This window comes from Impatiens glandulifera, chromosome 1 (genome assembly GCF_907164915.1).
Source record: "Impatiens glandulifera chromosome 1, dImpGla2.1, whole genome shotgun sequence".
Lineage (NCBI taxonomy): Eukaryota > Viridiplantae > Streptophyta > Magnoliopsida > Ericales > Balsaminaceae > Impatiens > Impatiens glandulifera.
The window spans coordinates 14,430,324-14,445,332 of record NC_061862.1 but is presented as its reverse complement, the minus strand read 5'-3'; the positions used below and the strand labels follow the sequence as shown (position 1 = coordinate 14,445,332).

General features: G+C 30.4%; 2 protein-coding genes across 3 annotated transcripts; one reads left to right on the top strand and one right to left on the bottom strand.

The window, feature by feature from the left end:
- The first annotated feature begins 9,595 nt into the window (after positions 1–9,595).
- Positions 9,596–11,395, top strand: LOC124919300 (myosin-binding protein 3-like). Of its 2 annotated transcripts, none has more exons than XM_047459523.1 (2): positions 9,596–10,515; positions 10,722–11,395. In XM_047459523.1, the coding sequence occupies exons 1-2, from the start codon at positions 9,939–9,941 to the stop codon at positions 11,174–11,176; spliced, it is 1,032 nt and encodes a 343-aa protein (XP_047315479.1). In that variant the 5' UTR covers positions 9,596–9,938; the 3' UTR covers positions 11,177–11,395. The 2 variants fall into 2 exon arrangements, with proteins under 2 accessions (XP_047315479.1, XP_047315478.1); XM_047459522.1 differs by having other exon boundaries at positions 9,596–10,536.
- Positions 11,396–11,500: 105 nt separating this feature from the next.
- LOC124919299 (NADH dehydrogenase [ubiquinone] flavoprotein 1, mitochondrial) lies at positions 11,501–14,217 on the bottom strand. The gene is made up of 2 exons (XM_047459521.1): positions 14,065–14,217; positions 11,501–13,210 (listed from the first exon to the last, which is right to left on the bottom strand). The coding sequence occupies exons 1-2, from the start codon at positions 14,065–14,067 to the stop codon at positions 11,750–11,752; spliced, it is 1,464 nt and encodes a 487-aa protein (XP_047315477.1). The 5' UTR covers positions 14,068–14,217; the 3' UTR covers positions 11,501–11,749.
- Positions 14,218–15,009: the final 792 nt, after the last annotated feature.

Below are 15,009 nucleotides of genomic sequence, written 5' to 3'. Positions count from 1 at the left end.
ACCTCTTTCATGGTTTGTTTTCATCCATCGTTATATTATGTGTCGAGAATTCTACTTGGATATTCTCGTTGACATCATAATCTGACTCAGAAACCACTAATTCCTCATCAAACACATAATGAAAATTGGTGATTCAAGAATATTAATTTTAAGCTAACGGTTTAGCATCATTTCATTAAGAAACCCAAAAAGTGGAAGTGTCAAGAATCAAAACTAGACAAACCTTAGTTTTGATTATAAGATGACAAACAAACGACCCTAGAGTTTCTGAATGGTAGTAATAATTTTAGGTTAAACTGTTCTAATAAGATTGACTTGGATTAATGAGACCATAATTTATTTTATACATCGTCAATCGTTTCTTTCTCGGACAACAAATTCAAAATAGGACGAGGATTTGATGAACTCACCTCTTGATATACCACCACCTGCCTATTCTCCAATTTTTTGACATTCGGGGAATCATCGCAACCCGAGGTGTGTGAAGACAAATGCTCCATCTTGTCCTCACGGGAAACTATTGAATAATTTAATTCATCCTTGTCCTGCTCAATCACCTTACCATCCATATAAAATATTCCAAAATTTGTCATCTCAACAACTAGTCTTTCAACATCAGTAAGGCTAGTCATACATATCCGATTGAAATAAAATTGTGTAATAAATGACTCTCTCGTTAGTCCAAACGAAGTCGATGCCTCCGACATATACATATTTGACGATGAAGAGGATCCCGGTGAAGGAGACATGACAATAGGACGTTAATGTCTCACCATCACTTTATATACATGTGTCTCGTTATCACCCAAATAGATTCAAGGTAACGACTATGTGGATCAGAATGATGTACCTTAATTCTAACACAACCATTCTTCTATACTAAATGAGTTTTCTCATCGAGTTCAATAAATCCCCCAAGATCATTATGAAGGAATTGTGTCCTTTAATTTAATGTGCAATGACTAAACTTGGATAGGACAAATTAACAGATATAATTTAATCCGATTATTTTAGGAGTCGTAGTGCTTTGCTAGAAGCCAACTACGTACGAATAATGGGTTAAACCTATAACTATTATAATCGGGTCCTATGAGGTCACACACTTAGAGTTGACCGACTAGATAAACGAGAAAGATGATTAATTATTAATACATATTAGACATTATTAATAATAAGAAATATTATTTATTTGTGAAATAAAATAATATATAATTAATACATATTAGGTATTATTAATAATAAGAAATATTATTTATTTGTGAAATAAAATAATATATAATTAATGGTTAATTATAAAGTTAAGATTGTGAAATAAAATAATATATAATTAATGGTTAATTATGGAGTTAAGATTGTGAAATAAAATAATATATAATTAATACATATCAAATATAATTAATAATAAGAAATATTATTTATTTGTGAAATAAAATAATATATAATTAATGGTTAATTATGGAATTTTATTTAATACAAAAGGATTCACTTATTTGCAAGAAAACGCAAGTGAATAAAGAGAGAATTGTTCCTCTTTTAAAACGGTTTTTGCGATATTACAGTGAGAACTCCAAGAGGAAGAAATCATCTTTTAATCTAACAATTGGATTGCTTCCCCTTTTTCTTTTTCGTCATAGCAGTCGAAAGTAAAGAGATCTAGTCGGGCTCGTGTGGACCAAGTAGAGAGCCCCACGTGTTGCTCCTCTACTTGGTCCACACGAGCCCGACTAGATCTCTTTACTTTCGACTGCTAGGACGAAAAAGACAAAAGGGAAGCAATCCAATTGCTAGATTAAAAGATGATTTCTACCTCTTGGAGTTCTCACCGTAATATCGCAAAAGCCGTTTTAAAAGAGGAACAATTCTATCTCTATTCAATTGCGTTTTCTTACAAATAAGTGAATCCTTTTGTATTAAATAAAATTCTATAATTAATCATTAATTATATATTATTTTATTTCACAAATAAATAATATTTCTTATTATTAATAATATCTAATATGTATTAATTATATATTATTTTATTTCACAATATTAACTCCATAATTAAGCATTAATTATATATTATTTTATTTCACAATTTTAACTCCATAATTAACCATTAATTATATATTATTTTATTTCACAAATAAATAATATTTCTTATTATTAATAATATCTAATATGTATTAATTATATATTATTTTATTTCACAAATAAATAATATTTCTTATTATTAATAATATCTAATATGTATTAATAATTAACCATTTTTCTCGTTTATCTAGTCGGTCAACTCTAAGTGTGTGACCTCATAGGACCCGATTATAATAGTTATAGGTTTAACCCCATTAATCGTAGTTGACTTCTAGCAAAGCACTACGACTCCTAAAATAATCGGATTAAGTTATATCTGTTAATCTGTCCTATCCAAGTTTAGTCATTGCACATTAAATTAAAGGACACAATTCATTCACATTACTGGCCCGACTAATTAGATCATTATTCCACATATTTGTTGTCATCCTAAATAATTGAATCCATGTACCCTCCATATCTACTAGTGTTCTTATTTTGTGTTCGATTGCTACAACACGTGTGTTTTCAGTTTAACTGATCGGCCGTTAATGAGTCATTAGATTCCTTTCTCGACTAAAGGTTTAATACGCTTATCAATTGACATAATAAATGTTATTTTAAATTATTTCCATAGAACAACGTAGCTTCCGCAAGAATTGAATCCATACCAAAAGTCGCTCTCAATAGCTCCAATCGCAAGACTCTCTTTGTTCCACGTCGATGTCTGAAGGACCCGACATAACAATTTTAATTGAACCAAATCAACATCAATCGCTTTTTTTCCATTCTTAATTTCCGATATAGCCACAGCTGTTGAGTTGCCTCCAATGTTTGAAATTCAAAAGATTTAGATCCGACGTGAACCGCCTTCGTCTAGTCGACCCAAACAGACTATTTATTAGCGACTACTTACCAGTACTGTTATAGAGGTATGAAGTTTAGCCTTACGAATGTAAGTGTATATATAATATAATAATATATTATATTGATATATTATTATATTATATAATATATTATATACATCATATTATATTCTATAATATTTCATATTATATTATAACGAGAGACATGTATATAATATAATAATATATTATATTGATATATTATATATTATATAATATTCTATAATATATTATATTATATTATAGTTTTTTTATATTGTTAATGTAACTTAAGTATAAATATTTTTATTATATTGAACAAAGATGCACATAATTATTTTTTTTCTTTTAAACGTCTGACAACGAGGATTTAGTTGCACCACTCTGAGCATAATTTGCTACATAGGTTGTGATCATTTTTCTAGAATCCTCCATCTACCACCAATATCATTCATGGTACAATTTATAGCCTTCCTGGACTCAAATGCGAGAGACGCTTTTAAGAGTTGTTGAGAAAATCGATTGAAGACCGATATTTGATTTGACCATTTGATTTCTCCTGATCTCTCACGATATTTTGTTTTTCTTTATCCTGAACATTCACGCGAGGTTGTCCGACTTAAATTAATTATATATGTTTTATTTAAAAATAAATAAATAAAAGATATTAAGAGATAAATGATTTCAACCTTCAAACTAATATATGAGTATTTAAAAAAAATGAATATTATTTTTTTTCTTTTATATATATATATATATATATATATATAACATCTCACGTTTTCAACAAAAAAAAATTATATTATATCAATCAATTGATATTCCATGGTGAGATTAATTAGCATGCAATAATGTAGATTAAAGTATTTATATTTCAATAAAAGATTGCATTTGCCACTTTTCCACTATAAAGTTGGCTCAAATAAGAGCTTAATTTATATATACCCACTTCAATCCACATTGAAAGCTCAATCCTTTCTCTCTTTTACTTTCTCATAAACCAATAACCAAATGGTTTAATGTCTTAATGAATCTTTAATTCATCATATCTCACTAATTGAATAAGTTAAGTTGATCTCGTTAGATTCTCAAAGAATTAGTTGAGTTGCGTCGAAAATTGGCCTTTAACACCTACAATGTAATGATTGTTTAAGACTATATATGAATATCTTATGTTGGTAGACTACTTGGGTGACTAAAACATACCAGATTAGTTGAGCTTATTTGGGATTCAAATTAATTAATTAAATACTCAAAAATAATGTAGTAGTGGTTGGGGAATTATGTGACATTTGGATTATGAGTCATGAAGTGGGGAAGCAACTCTTCGGGTTCAATGTCATAAAATAATGTTTGTATAGGCCATGTTTGGTTGAGGGTAGAAAGAGGTACTATACTATTGGTATAGTATAAGCTATACCAATAGTGTTTTAATATGGTGTTTTTTACATTTTTACTATTGGTATTAATTTATACCCCTATATAATTTATACTTCATATTTGGTATAAAATAGTAACTGGTCCCCTTAGGTACAACACTATTCTTATATATATTATTTAATTTTTAATTTCTTATTATACTCTTTATTAATATTATATAATTATTATTATATAATATATTAAATATATTTTATTAAATTTTAATATTTTATTATATATAATCATTTTTAATATAAATATTTTTAAAATTGTTCAATATTTTAATTAAAAAATATTTATTTATTTTTACAAAAATAATTTTATTAATTATTATTTTCTATATTTACTTATATTATAAATAATATTTTTATTTATATTTATTTTATTACAATTATTAATCATATTTAAATTAAATAAACATAATTTTTTTAATTTTAATTAAAATTATAATTAATTTTTTTAATATATTAATTAAAATTATATTAATTATTAAATAATAACGATACAATACCTTATAATAATAAACAATATTATTTATAATATAAATAAATATAAGTAATAATATTAATAATAATAATTATTTTAAATTATTTATACAAGTTATACTACATTTTTATAATATATACCAAACACAAAATTATAAACCATATATAACTTATACCATTTCTTATAATTCATACCAAACAACAATAACCTATACAACTTATACTACCCTTTATTATTTATACCTCGTTACAATTTATACCTCTATACCACTTATACCTTATATAAATTGTACCCCTTACCGAACGCTACCATATAGTATAAATATATAGAAAATTATTATATATGTATTAATTTGAATAAGAAGTTCATTAGAAATGATGTTTGAATATAGGATGTTATAAATATATTATAATAATCTTGTCTTCTTGAATGAAGTAATTAAACCAAAGACCCTTATGTCAATTGTGGTTGAATCAAATGGTCCCACTAAGAGAAATTAAGCCAATATTAATCATATTTTTTGGCATTGTCATATGTCTTTGGTTGGTTAGCCAACTCTATCATTCCTCTTATAAGAAAAACTATCATTCCTTTTCATTTTTCTTTTGACAATTAAATAATTAAAAATTTATTAATAGTACATTTATTCTTTGTACAAAAAAAAGTCAATAAAATATTGCTATGTAATAAAAACCCGATTACACAATTTTTTGTTTTTTTTTTTTTATGTGAGACATTTCTTCATTGAATACCTACTCATAAAAGTTGTGAAGATTAATGACAACATAATTCAACCATAAAAGTCAAAGTTTTAACACAAATTATAACTTAGAATTGAAAAAAGAAGTTACCACGATAAATTATTAAGGTTTTAAATAACACCAAAATGTAAAGTCAGTATTTAAGATCCGAAACATAGATTAGAATATAGGCCGGTTGAAACAAGACTTCTAGGTAATGGAAGATGACAAGTTAAATAGGTCTGAAGAAACCTTACCGGGTATACTTTTCGATAATGTTTTGTGACCTTTAACCGACCTTAAACTCAACTATGGCGACAATGGATGGGATGCCTTTCTAAAAATGCTAAAATTGGACAGAATGCTTAAAAGATATGTGCAATATGTTGAAAGAGAATTTCAATACCTAGAACGAGCAAAATCCAACCGGACCAAGACCACATAACCTTTGAAAATAGGGTCGGGCCTGAAGAGTTGCGGTATGCACAAATTTTAAAACTATTCTTCGCAAATTTTAAAAGAAATATAGAGTTGTAAAATATTTTTAAGGTAAAACTAACTTAATAATTTGACATAATTTGTTAGTTATGTTGTTTAAAACTCTTAATGTATATATATATATATGGGCGCACGGAAAGGGTGGGCTGTAACGGAGCAGCTTCAGACCCACACATCCCAAATATAATATAATATATTAGTTGGATAAACTTAAAAAACTTTTAAATTCACTAATAAAAAAAACTTAAATTAAATTTCAAATTAAAAAGCCAAAACTATATTAGGTGCGTTACTTGCATCAATTTTTTACTCTTCGGTCCTCAACGAATATTTTAGTCTGTCAATCCAGAGACTATTCACCACTCATCAGTTCAACACTCAATATTTAGTCTTTTCTTTGGTTTATCGTTTAATAGAGCTGACTTTAGTTTTACCGGTAGGAATTGCATTCGTTAAAAGAGTATTTTCTGCAATAAAGACTGTGAAGACTGATTGCATAATCAAATGGAGAGACGAATTGATGAATGATAGTTTAGTAGTTTATGTTGAAAACAATTGAAAATGAATAAATATTGCAATATTTTCAACAAATGAAATCTCGTAGAATACAATTGTCTTATTTTGTACTGACTAATCGACAAGAATAACTTTGTAATTATGTTTATTAAAGTATTTTTCTCGATTTATATTATCAATCTAAAGTTTAATTAGTAAATACATATTAAAAAAATAGTACAAGTACAACTAATTTAATCCCTATAAATTATTTCTGCTTTCTTTTATTTTAGTTAGCCCGCCATATGAAAGAAAATGAATGAAGCAATTTTAAAAGATTCAATAGAATGAATTAATTTGTTAGGCCTTGTTATTTTAGAGGATCTTAATTCTTAATGAGAACTTCCATTAAGTTGATTTGGGCTTAATTGAGACCATTTAGATAGGGTTTATTTATTTTGTAAGGCCAAGCAAAAGACAATATACTTTCAAAAAAATCAAATATCAATATCAAGCCCTAGTTCAAATCCAGCCTTACATTATAGGCTTAAAGAAATATGTATAGGGACCACCATGAAGATATAGATATTAAAGATGGGGTTGTCACAATTTCTAAAGTCGAAATAAAGCTTTCATTGTCATAATTTATGTAACTAAGGTGAATTAAAGTGGGTTTGTATTATTTTTTTAATATATGAAATTTATAATTCTTTAGATTTGGTTTAAATTTATTGAAACAAACTTAATTTATTTAAAAAATGTTGAACGAGGATGATTTAAAAAAGGTATGTATTTTGTTTAGAAAGATTTAAAAGATTTTAGTATATAATAATAATAAAATAAATTTTTATTTTTTAAATAAAAAATATTTTAATTAATAAATTCAGTTACGTTATTAATAAGATTTGAAAAAAAAATAATATTTTATTATAATTATTAATTTTTTAAAATAACCAAAAGCCTCTTAATTTGAGTTTTTTAAATAACTTAAACAAAATCAAACATCTACTCATTTTATCCAACAAATTACTTAAATCATTAATTTAAATATTAAAATATTATTTATTTTAAATTATTATTTATTATTTTATATCTTTAAATCTTTTAAAAAAAATTATTATTAAATTTTCAAAATTATCAACTATCATTATTTATTTCTTTTTCTCAATCTATTTTTTAAATAATCCAAATCGATGAAGACCCCGAAATATCCCAAATGTTATCTCATGTTATTAAGATCTTTATTTGTAAGGTTTTGTATGACATTGACATTTGACATAATAGAAAATGTTGAATTTATGACACTTTCTTTGAAACTTCTTTTAACGAAGATAAATAATAAAATATTCAATGACAATATTGGTAATGGATTTCAAAGAAGACAAGAGATTTTATTAGTACTAGACTAACTAGCATTTAGCCCGTGCATTTGCACGAGTAATAATATAAAAACCGTGAAAAAAAATTACGGATAACATTTTTTATTTTATTTTTAACCGTTTTAAGTTTATGGGTGAATCAACCCACAATCCGACACAAGTATTCATTTACTCAACATCATTATATATTAGTTAGTTAAAAAGTTGAACTTATATTAATATTAAAACGTCCCGCGTTTATCAAATTTGGTGTTGAATTTAAAATATAAAGTCTTTGTAGCCTAGTTGGTTAAAGAGTTGTACTTGTTTTGTTATGTTGCAAGTTCGAAACATACCTCTAACATTTTTAATTTTATTTTTAACCGTTTTAAATTTAAAAACGGGTCAACCCACAATCCGACCCAAGTATCCAAATTAACCACAGCTCTCGACCCGGCAATCCGGACACTTTAAAAATTAAGCATCATTATATATATATAGATTTTAAACTATGGGCTTAATGGATTATTTAGATAATGGTAAATTATTTTTAAATAACTTTATTCACTCTAAATTAAAAATGGAGTTATTTTAAAAAAAGAATTATTAAGATAAATTTATAATAAAATAATATTTTAAAAGATAGAATGTTTTAATTATTAGTTTAAAGATTTAAATAATAAGACAATTGATGATTAAATGTTTCATTTTTTTTAATCGTAATAGAATTTATGTTTTCCTTGAAAAAAATATTAATCTTTATTTGTTTTTCATATTTCAAGATAATTAATACAAAATTTAACTTAAATAATATATCTTTTAAGTAGAATTATAATGGAAAGATATTTGTTTTCCATACAAATTCAAAATCAACACAATTTTAATATATTTTAATTTATTATTATTATTATACATTAATATCCTAATTTGGTTCGATATTTTTTTAATTTAATCATAATTATATATTATTTCATTATTTTCCCATTCATCACATCAATCAATTTATTAACTAAAATATTAAAATATTTTTTATTTATATAAAAATATATATATATATATATATTTTATCATTATATATTAATAATACTCTCAAATTCATTATATAATAACAACAATTTTTATTCAAATTCAACACCAATCAACTAAAAAAAAAATCAAAGTTTATTTAAATAACCATATAAAAAAAAATTCACTTTAAAATAAAAATAAAAAAATAAAAACCACTGTCAAAATAACAACCCATAAACATTTTTTATGAACTTATTTCTAGATAAAATCTTATCTTGGTTTGACTTAATCTTTTTTAAAACTAATTTTTTAAAATTTATTACCATTATGCCCTCTTAATAGATAAGATAGAAAGTCAAAATCTTATATTTGGATAAATAAAATGGGGTATAAAAAGAAGAAGTAAAAATAGAAAAAAATATTAAATTTGGAATAAAATCTAAAAAAAAAAAAAAAACCAATATCAATCCAGCTCAGCTCTAAATGTATATTAATGATTCCAAATAAAAATAAGAACCATTTACCGTGGCCTGGCTGTGTGATAAAAAAGAGAAATGATGTTAAACGACGTCGTAGGCCATGAAAGCTGACAAAAACAACTGGAAGTGCATCCTTTTGCTCTGAACGACCGAAACATACCTGTAAATGTGCAGTCATAAATGAGAACATCGTGTTCTTCTCCTCTTTCTCTCTCTACATCTCTCCTACTTTCCGTAATCCCACATGTAAAAATAAACCATCTTTTCTGCTAACTTAGATTTTTCTACCAGAAGAAGAAAAATTGACCACGTTCTGAAGAAGAAGAAGAAGAAGATAAAGGAAAGATCCTCTTTCCAAACACTTTTCCTTAAGTGGGTAACATCGATCTCTCTCTTCCATGTCTGATTCTTGATCCTTTGATCCCTTCTTTCTGTTATTGGGTATCAAGAAAGAAAGAAAGAAAAAACAAGATTTTGCAAGAATTGGTGTTTGCCCTTTGATTGTAGTAAGTACTAGATATGGCATGCCAGGCTATTCATTCTTGGACATTTGCTGGTTTGGTGGGAGCTTTTGTAAATCTTACTATTGCTTATTTCTTATTGTGTGCTTCAGCAGTTGTCTATTTCGCTTCCAAATTTCTGGGTTTTCTGGGTTTATCTTTACCATGTCCTTGCAATGGTTTGCAAACACTATTAATAGATTGTCCAAAAGAAACTGTCTCTTCAGTTATGGTGTCTGTGAAGAGAAGTTTCCCTTTCAATTCCATTTATCAAGAAGATTATAGTTTGAATTTGAGGTTGATTAGTGATGGGAAGAATGAAAATGTAGGAGTTGTTCAAATTGATGATGGTGCATCTTCTAGTTTAGTCACCCGGAGGAGGAATTCTCGAGATTCTACAGGGAATGGACCCTTCACGCCCAAAAGACTTGAGATTGGTTTGGGATGTGATGAATTGGGAAATGATGCCCCGGAGAGTGGAGAAATTTCTCCATATTCATCCTATATTTTCTCTTCAACAGAAATGGGAAGCGGTTGGGATCAGACTCATTTCATTGGTAAAGGAGGATCAATCGAAGATTCTGATTCTGATCCTGGTGAGGACCATGCCATTAAACGTGAGTCTGAATCTTTTAAAATCATGATTTTGCTATTATTGTTGGAAACTTGAACAAAACAGTTTCCCCATTTGGAAACACCTGATCCACATAAATGTATTATGAGCTAAGCTTAGTGATTGATAGGCAGTTCAAAAATGGTTAGTTGTAACTTTCGTGTTGTTTGACTTACAATGCGGTTTCAGGGGATGATAAAGTGGTTCATGCCAATCCGACTATGATGGAGGAAAAGAGTGAATGCTCTTGTGAAGAAGAACAAGAAGATCATGATGCAGAACTAGAGATGATAAAACAAATCGAGGAAAAAGAGGCAATCAGAATCCTTCAGAGAGCATTGGAAGAGGAGCGAGCCCATCGTGCAGCTCTCTATGTGGAGCTTGAGAAGGAGAGGATTGCTGCTTCCAGTGCTGCAGACGAAGCCATGGCCATGATCTTGAGGCTGCAGGAGGAGAAGGCATTGAGGGAAATGGAAACGAGACAATACCGAAGAATGGTGGAGGAGAGGACAGCTTACGAAGAAGAAGAAATGACAATCTTGAAAGAGATAATCGTGTCCAGAGAAAGGGAGAAACATTTCTTGGAGAAGGAAGTTGAAGTTTACAGGGAGCAGTCTGCTTCTGCCCAAATCCACGAATTTTAACATGGGTTCCTTGCTGATCTAGGAAAGGGGTGAAAATTCCTAGAATCATGTACCTTTGTAAAAGTAATCTTAGTATCTGTAAATGTGATTGCCGTGTGTATTTGTAACATTGTGATTAGAAAAAAAAAAGAGTTCAAGTTTGGCTTCAAACAGAACACTGTTAAGTCTTTTGAAGGTTTTCGCAATTCAGGTAAATCCGAAACCAAACAAAATAGTAGCGATAAGGCAAGAAGCAACCCAAGATCTGCAATTTGGCTCAAATGAAATGAAATGTAACCCCTTGTTCAAGGGGATATTCCTCTTTTAGCCAAAATAAAACAAACATAAACTAAGTAAAACATTCAGATTACTTGTCACACTGAACACCAAAAGTCTCACCCACAACCAAATTATTTCTTACAGGCAATTAATGGTACAGTTTTGGGGGATTTAATTTAACAATAAGTAATAAGATGATCTCTCAACCAGCAGTAGTCAAGAGAGAATTTATGAGAAGTTTTTGGTACAAAGAAAATGACTGTTTAGAGTTCTCCTTTCAAACCATAACTGAAAAAAATGCATATATTTCAAACCTCAAGCAGCCGCTGCCTGAAGCAACTCCCTCTGAGCACGATCCCTAATTCTCCTCTCAAGCTCGGGCCTAAAATGACGAATAAGACCTTGAACAGGCCATGCAGCAGCATCCCCCAAAGCGCAAATTGTATGCCCTTCAATCTGCTTTGTAATCTCCTGAAGCATATCAATCTCTTCAATCTTCGCCTCCCCAACTTTCAGCCTCTCCATAACCATCCAAAGCCAACCTGTACCCTCCCTACAAGGGGTACATTGCCCACAGCTCTCATGCTTGTAGAAATACGACAAACGAGCAATGGCATCCACAACATCAGCCGACTTATCCATCACAATAACCGCTGCAGTTCCCAACCCAGATTGGACAGCCTTAAGTGCATCATAGTCCATCAGCACATCGTCGCATATATCCTTTGGAAGCAAGGGAACTGACGACCCACCAGGAATCACAGCGAGAAGATTGTCCCAACCACCTCTGACACCTCCGCAATGCCTGTCAATCAGCTCCCTTAACGAAATACTCATCTCCTCTTCAACAGTACAAGGTTTGTTCACATGACCGGAAACACAAAACAGTTTCGTCCCAGAATTGTTCTTCCTACCGAAACCAGCAAACCATTCCGGTCCGCGTCTCAGAATTGTGGGGGAAACAGCGACGGTTTCCACATTAGTGACAGTTGTTGGACAACCGTAAAGCCCTGAGTTTGCAGGAAAAGGCGGCTTCAGCCTCGGTTTTCCTTGTTTACCTTCCAGGCTTTCGAGCAACGCGGTCTCTTCACCGCAAATGTAAGCGCCAGCACCGTAATGGATATGCACTTCGAAGTCGTAACCGGACCCACAAGCATTCTTTCCTAATAATCCAGCTGCGTACGCTTCTTGTCTAGCTTTCTCAAGGTTAAGGCGCTCGTTAACGTATTCCCCTCTTATGTAAATGTATGCAGCGGAAGCTCGCATTCCCACGCCAGCAATGAGGCAGCCTTCTAACAATTTATGAGGGTCGTGCCTCATTATTTCCCTGTCTTTACAGGTTCCCGGCTCACTTTCGTCGGCGTTAACAACAAGATAGGAAGGACGGCCGTCTGATACTTTTGGCATGAAAGACCATTTTAGACCAGATGGGAAACCTGCACCACCACGTCCACGAAGACCAGATTTCTTCATTTCATTCACGATCCAATCAGCACCCTTGACTACGAGATCTTTGGTCCTGTGCCAATCGCCTCGTTTCAAGGCACCCTTGAGAAATGGGTCGTGCACCCCGTATATGTTGGTGAAGATTCGATCTTCATCTTTTAGGCCACCAAAATGTGTTCTCTCAGGTGGTGGGGGAGGAGGAGGGGTCTGGGATGCAGTAGCATTTGGAGCAGCTTGAGTATTAAAAGCTTTCCTGCCTAGAACTGATAACTCACTTTGACGATGAAGCAGGGCCGCTCTCCGTAAGCCAAGGATGGCCCTAGTAGGTACCTATCAAAGAAAAAACATAAAATTTGCATCAATAAACTTGTTTTTAGAGTTTATGTATGTCCCACCCAAAATACCCTAAGAATGCCTTCAACACAACACAAACGAGCATCTCAAAGAAGATACACAGGACAAAGACAGAATTGACTAATCTTTTTCTTGGCCATCATTGAAGTTCATTTGGTCTTGTTATTAGGCCTCACAAATCATTAAAATACAATTTCTTTACACAAGGAATAGTGACAAAAATGCACAAGGTTCAAATGAAGTTCTAATTCAATTGCAATGTGTTTCAGGAACTACAGACTTGATATTTTCGTTTACTCCGGTCTCCAATTAGTCAGCAGATGCATTGTTTCGCGGGGGACAAGATCAATCAAATACATGGATCCCTCAAAGTAAGTTTCTGTGATATGTCATCTTAAACACAATCAAGAAACCCTGCCCAATTAGACATAGTGGCATTCAACAAATAGTCCTGATACAGAATCCATGGAACTAATAAACAGTCTGAACCTTTCCCCCCTTCATCTAAGAGAATGACTCTCAAACGACTATTCCCTATTCCGATCCCAATCTTTGGATTACAAAATGCAAAAGTCTAGGAGCGTGCCCTAATATTTAGGTTATAGTAAATCTCCTTACAAATCGTGAGAGAAGATATAGGAGAAAAAACTAGTCTCCATCAAGAGTAAAACGTAACATGATTCATCCATTGTAACGAAGCAAAAGACGGAGAAGTGTATATCTAGTATCAATCAATCTAGTCCGATTATTTGAAAAAATGGAACATTTGCGCACAAGGATTACATTCGGAGAAAATAAAATCGAAGAAACCCTAAAGAATGAAGACATACCATGACTTGTGTGAGGCCAGAAAGCTTCCACAGATCAGCGATTCAGCTGGGTTCGGAATGGGAAATGAGAGAGAGAGAGAGAGAGAGAGAGAGAGAGAGAGTATATAGAAGTGTTCTTGGTAGATATGTTTTCTTATGGACGGCAGAGATGTGATAAGCTTTGTATTCCGACTAGGGATTGTTTGTACGTGATTGCTACCAATAAAAGTTATTAATTTTCATTAAATATCACAAATATAAAATTTGTCACTTAAAAAATGTTAAATATATTTTTTTTTTCTAAGAAACTTAACTTGAGTTCTCAATTTATATATATATATTGCTTAATTTTAAAAATATTCGGATTGTCGGGGCGGGGTCGAGAGCGAGAGCGAGAGCTGTAATTAATTTGAATATATATGTGAGAGTAAATTGATATTTGAGTAGGATTATGGTTGACCCGCCTATAAACTTAAAACGGTTAAAAATAAATTAAAAATACAATCTAACAAAAACAAGTACATCTCTTTAACCAACTAGGCTAATAAAACTTTATATTTAAATTAACACCAAATTTGATAAACGCGAGATATTTTAACAATATTAGTTCAATTTTTTAACTAACTAATATATATATAATGATGTTTAATTTCAAAAGTGTCTGGATTGTCGGGTCGAGAGCTGTGGTTAATTTGAATATATATGTGAGAGTATATTGATATTTGGATCAAATTGTGGATTGATCCGCCCATAAGCTTAAAACGGTTAAAAATAAAATTAAAAATCTTATATGCATGTTTCGAACTTGCAACGACTTGAGAAAACCTAAGGATTTGTCCATGGAGGGAATGTCGGCTTGAGTAACGCAAACATTGGTGAGAAAACTAAGAGTTTGTCTATGGAGAAAATGTCGGCTTGAGTAACACAAACATTGGTGAGAAAATGTAAGGGTTCATCCATGGAGGG

Excerpts from the sequence above, each read along its gene's own strand:
- LOC124919300 (XM_047459522.1), top strand. The coding sequence starts at position 9,939 with ATGGCATGCCAGGCTATTCATTCTTGGACATTTGCTGGTTTGGTGGGA. Across the intron at positions 10,537-10,721 it reads TGAGGACCATGCCATTAAAC|GGGATGATAAAGTGGTTCAT; the intron begins GTGAGTCTGAAT and ends ATGCGGTTTCAG.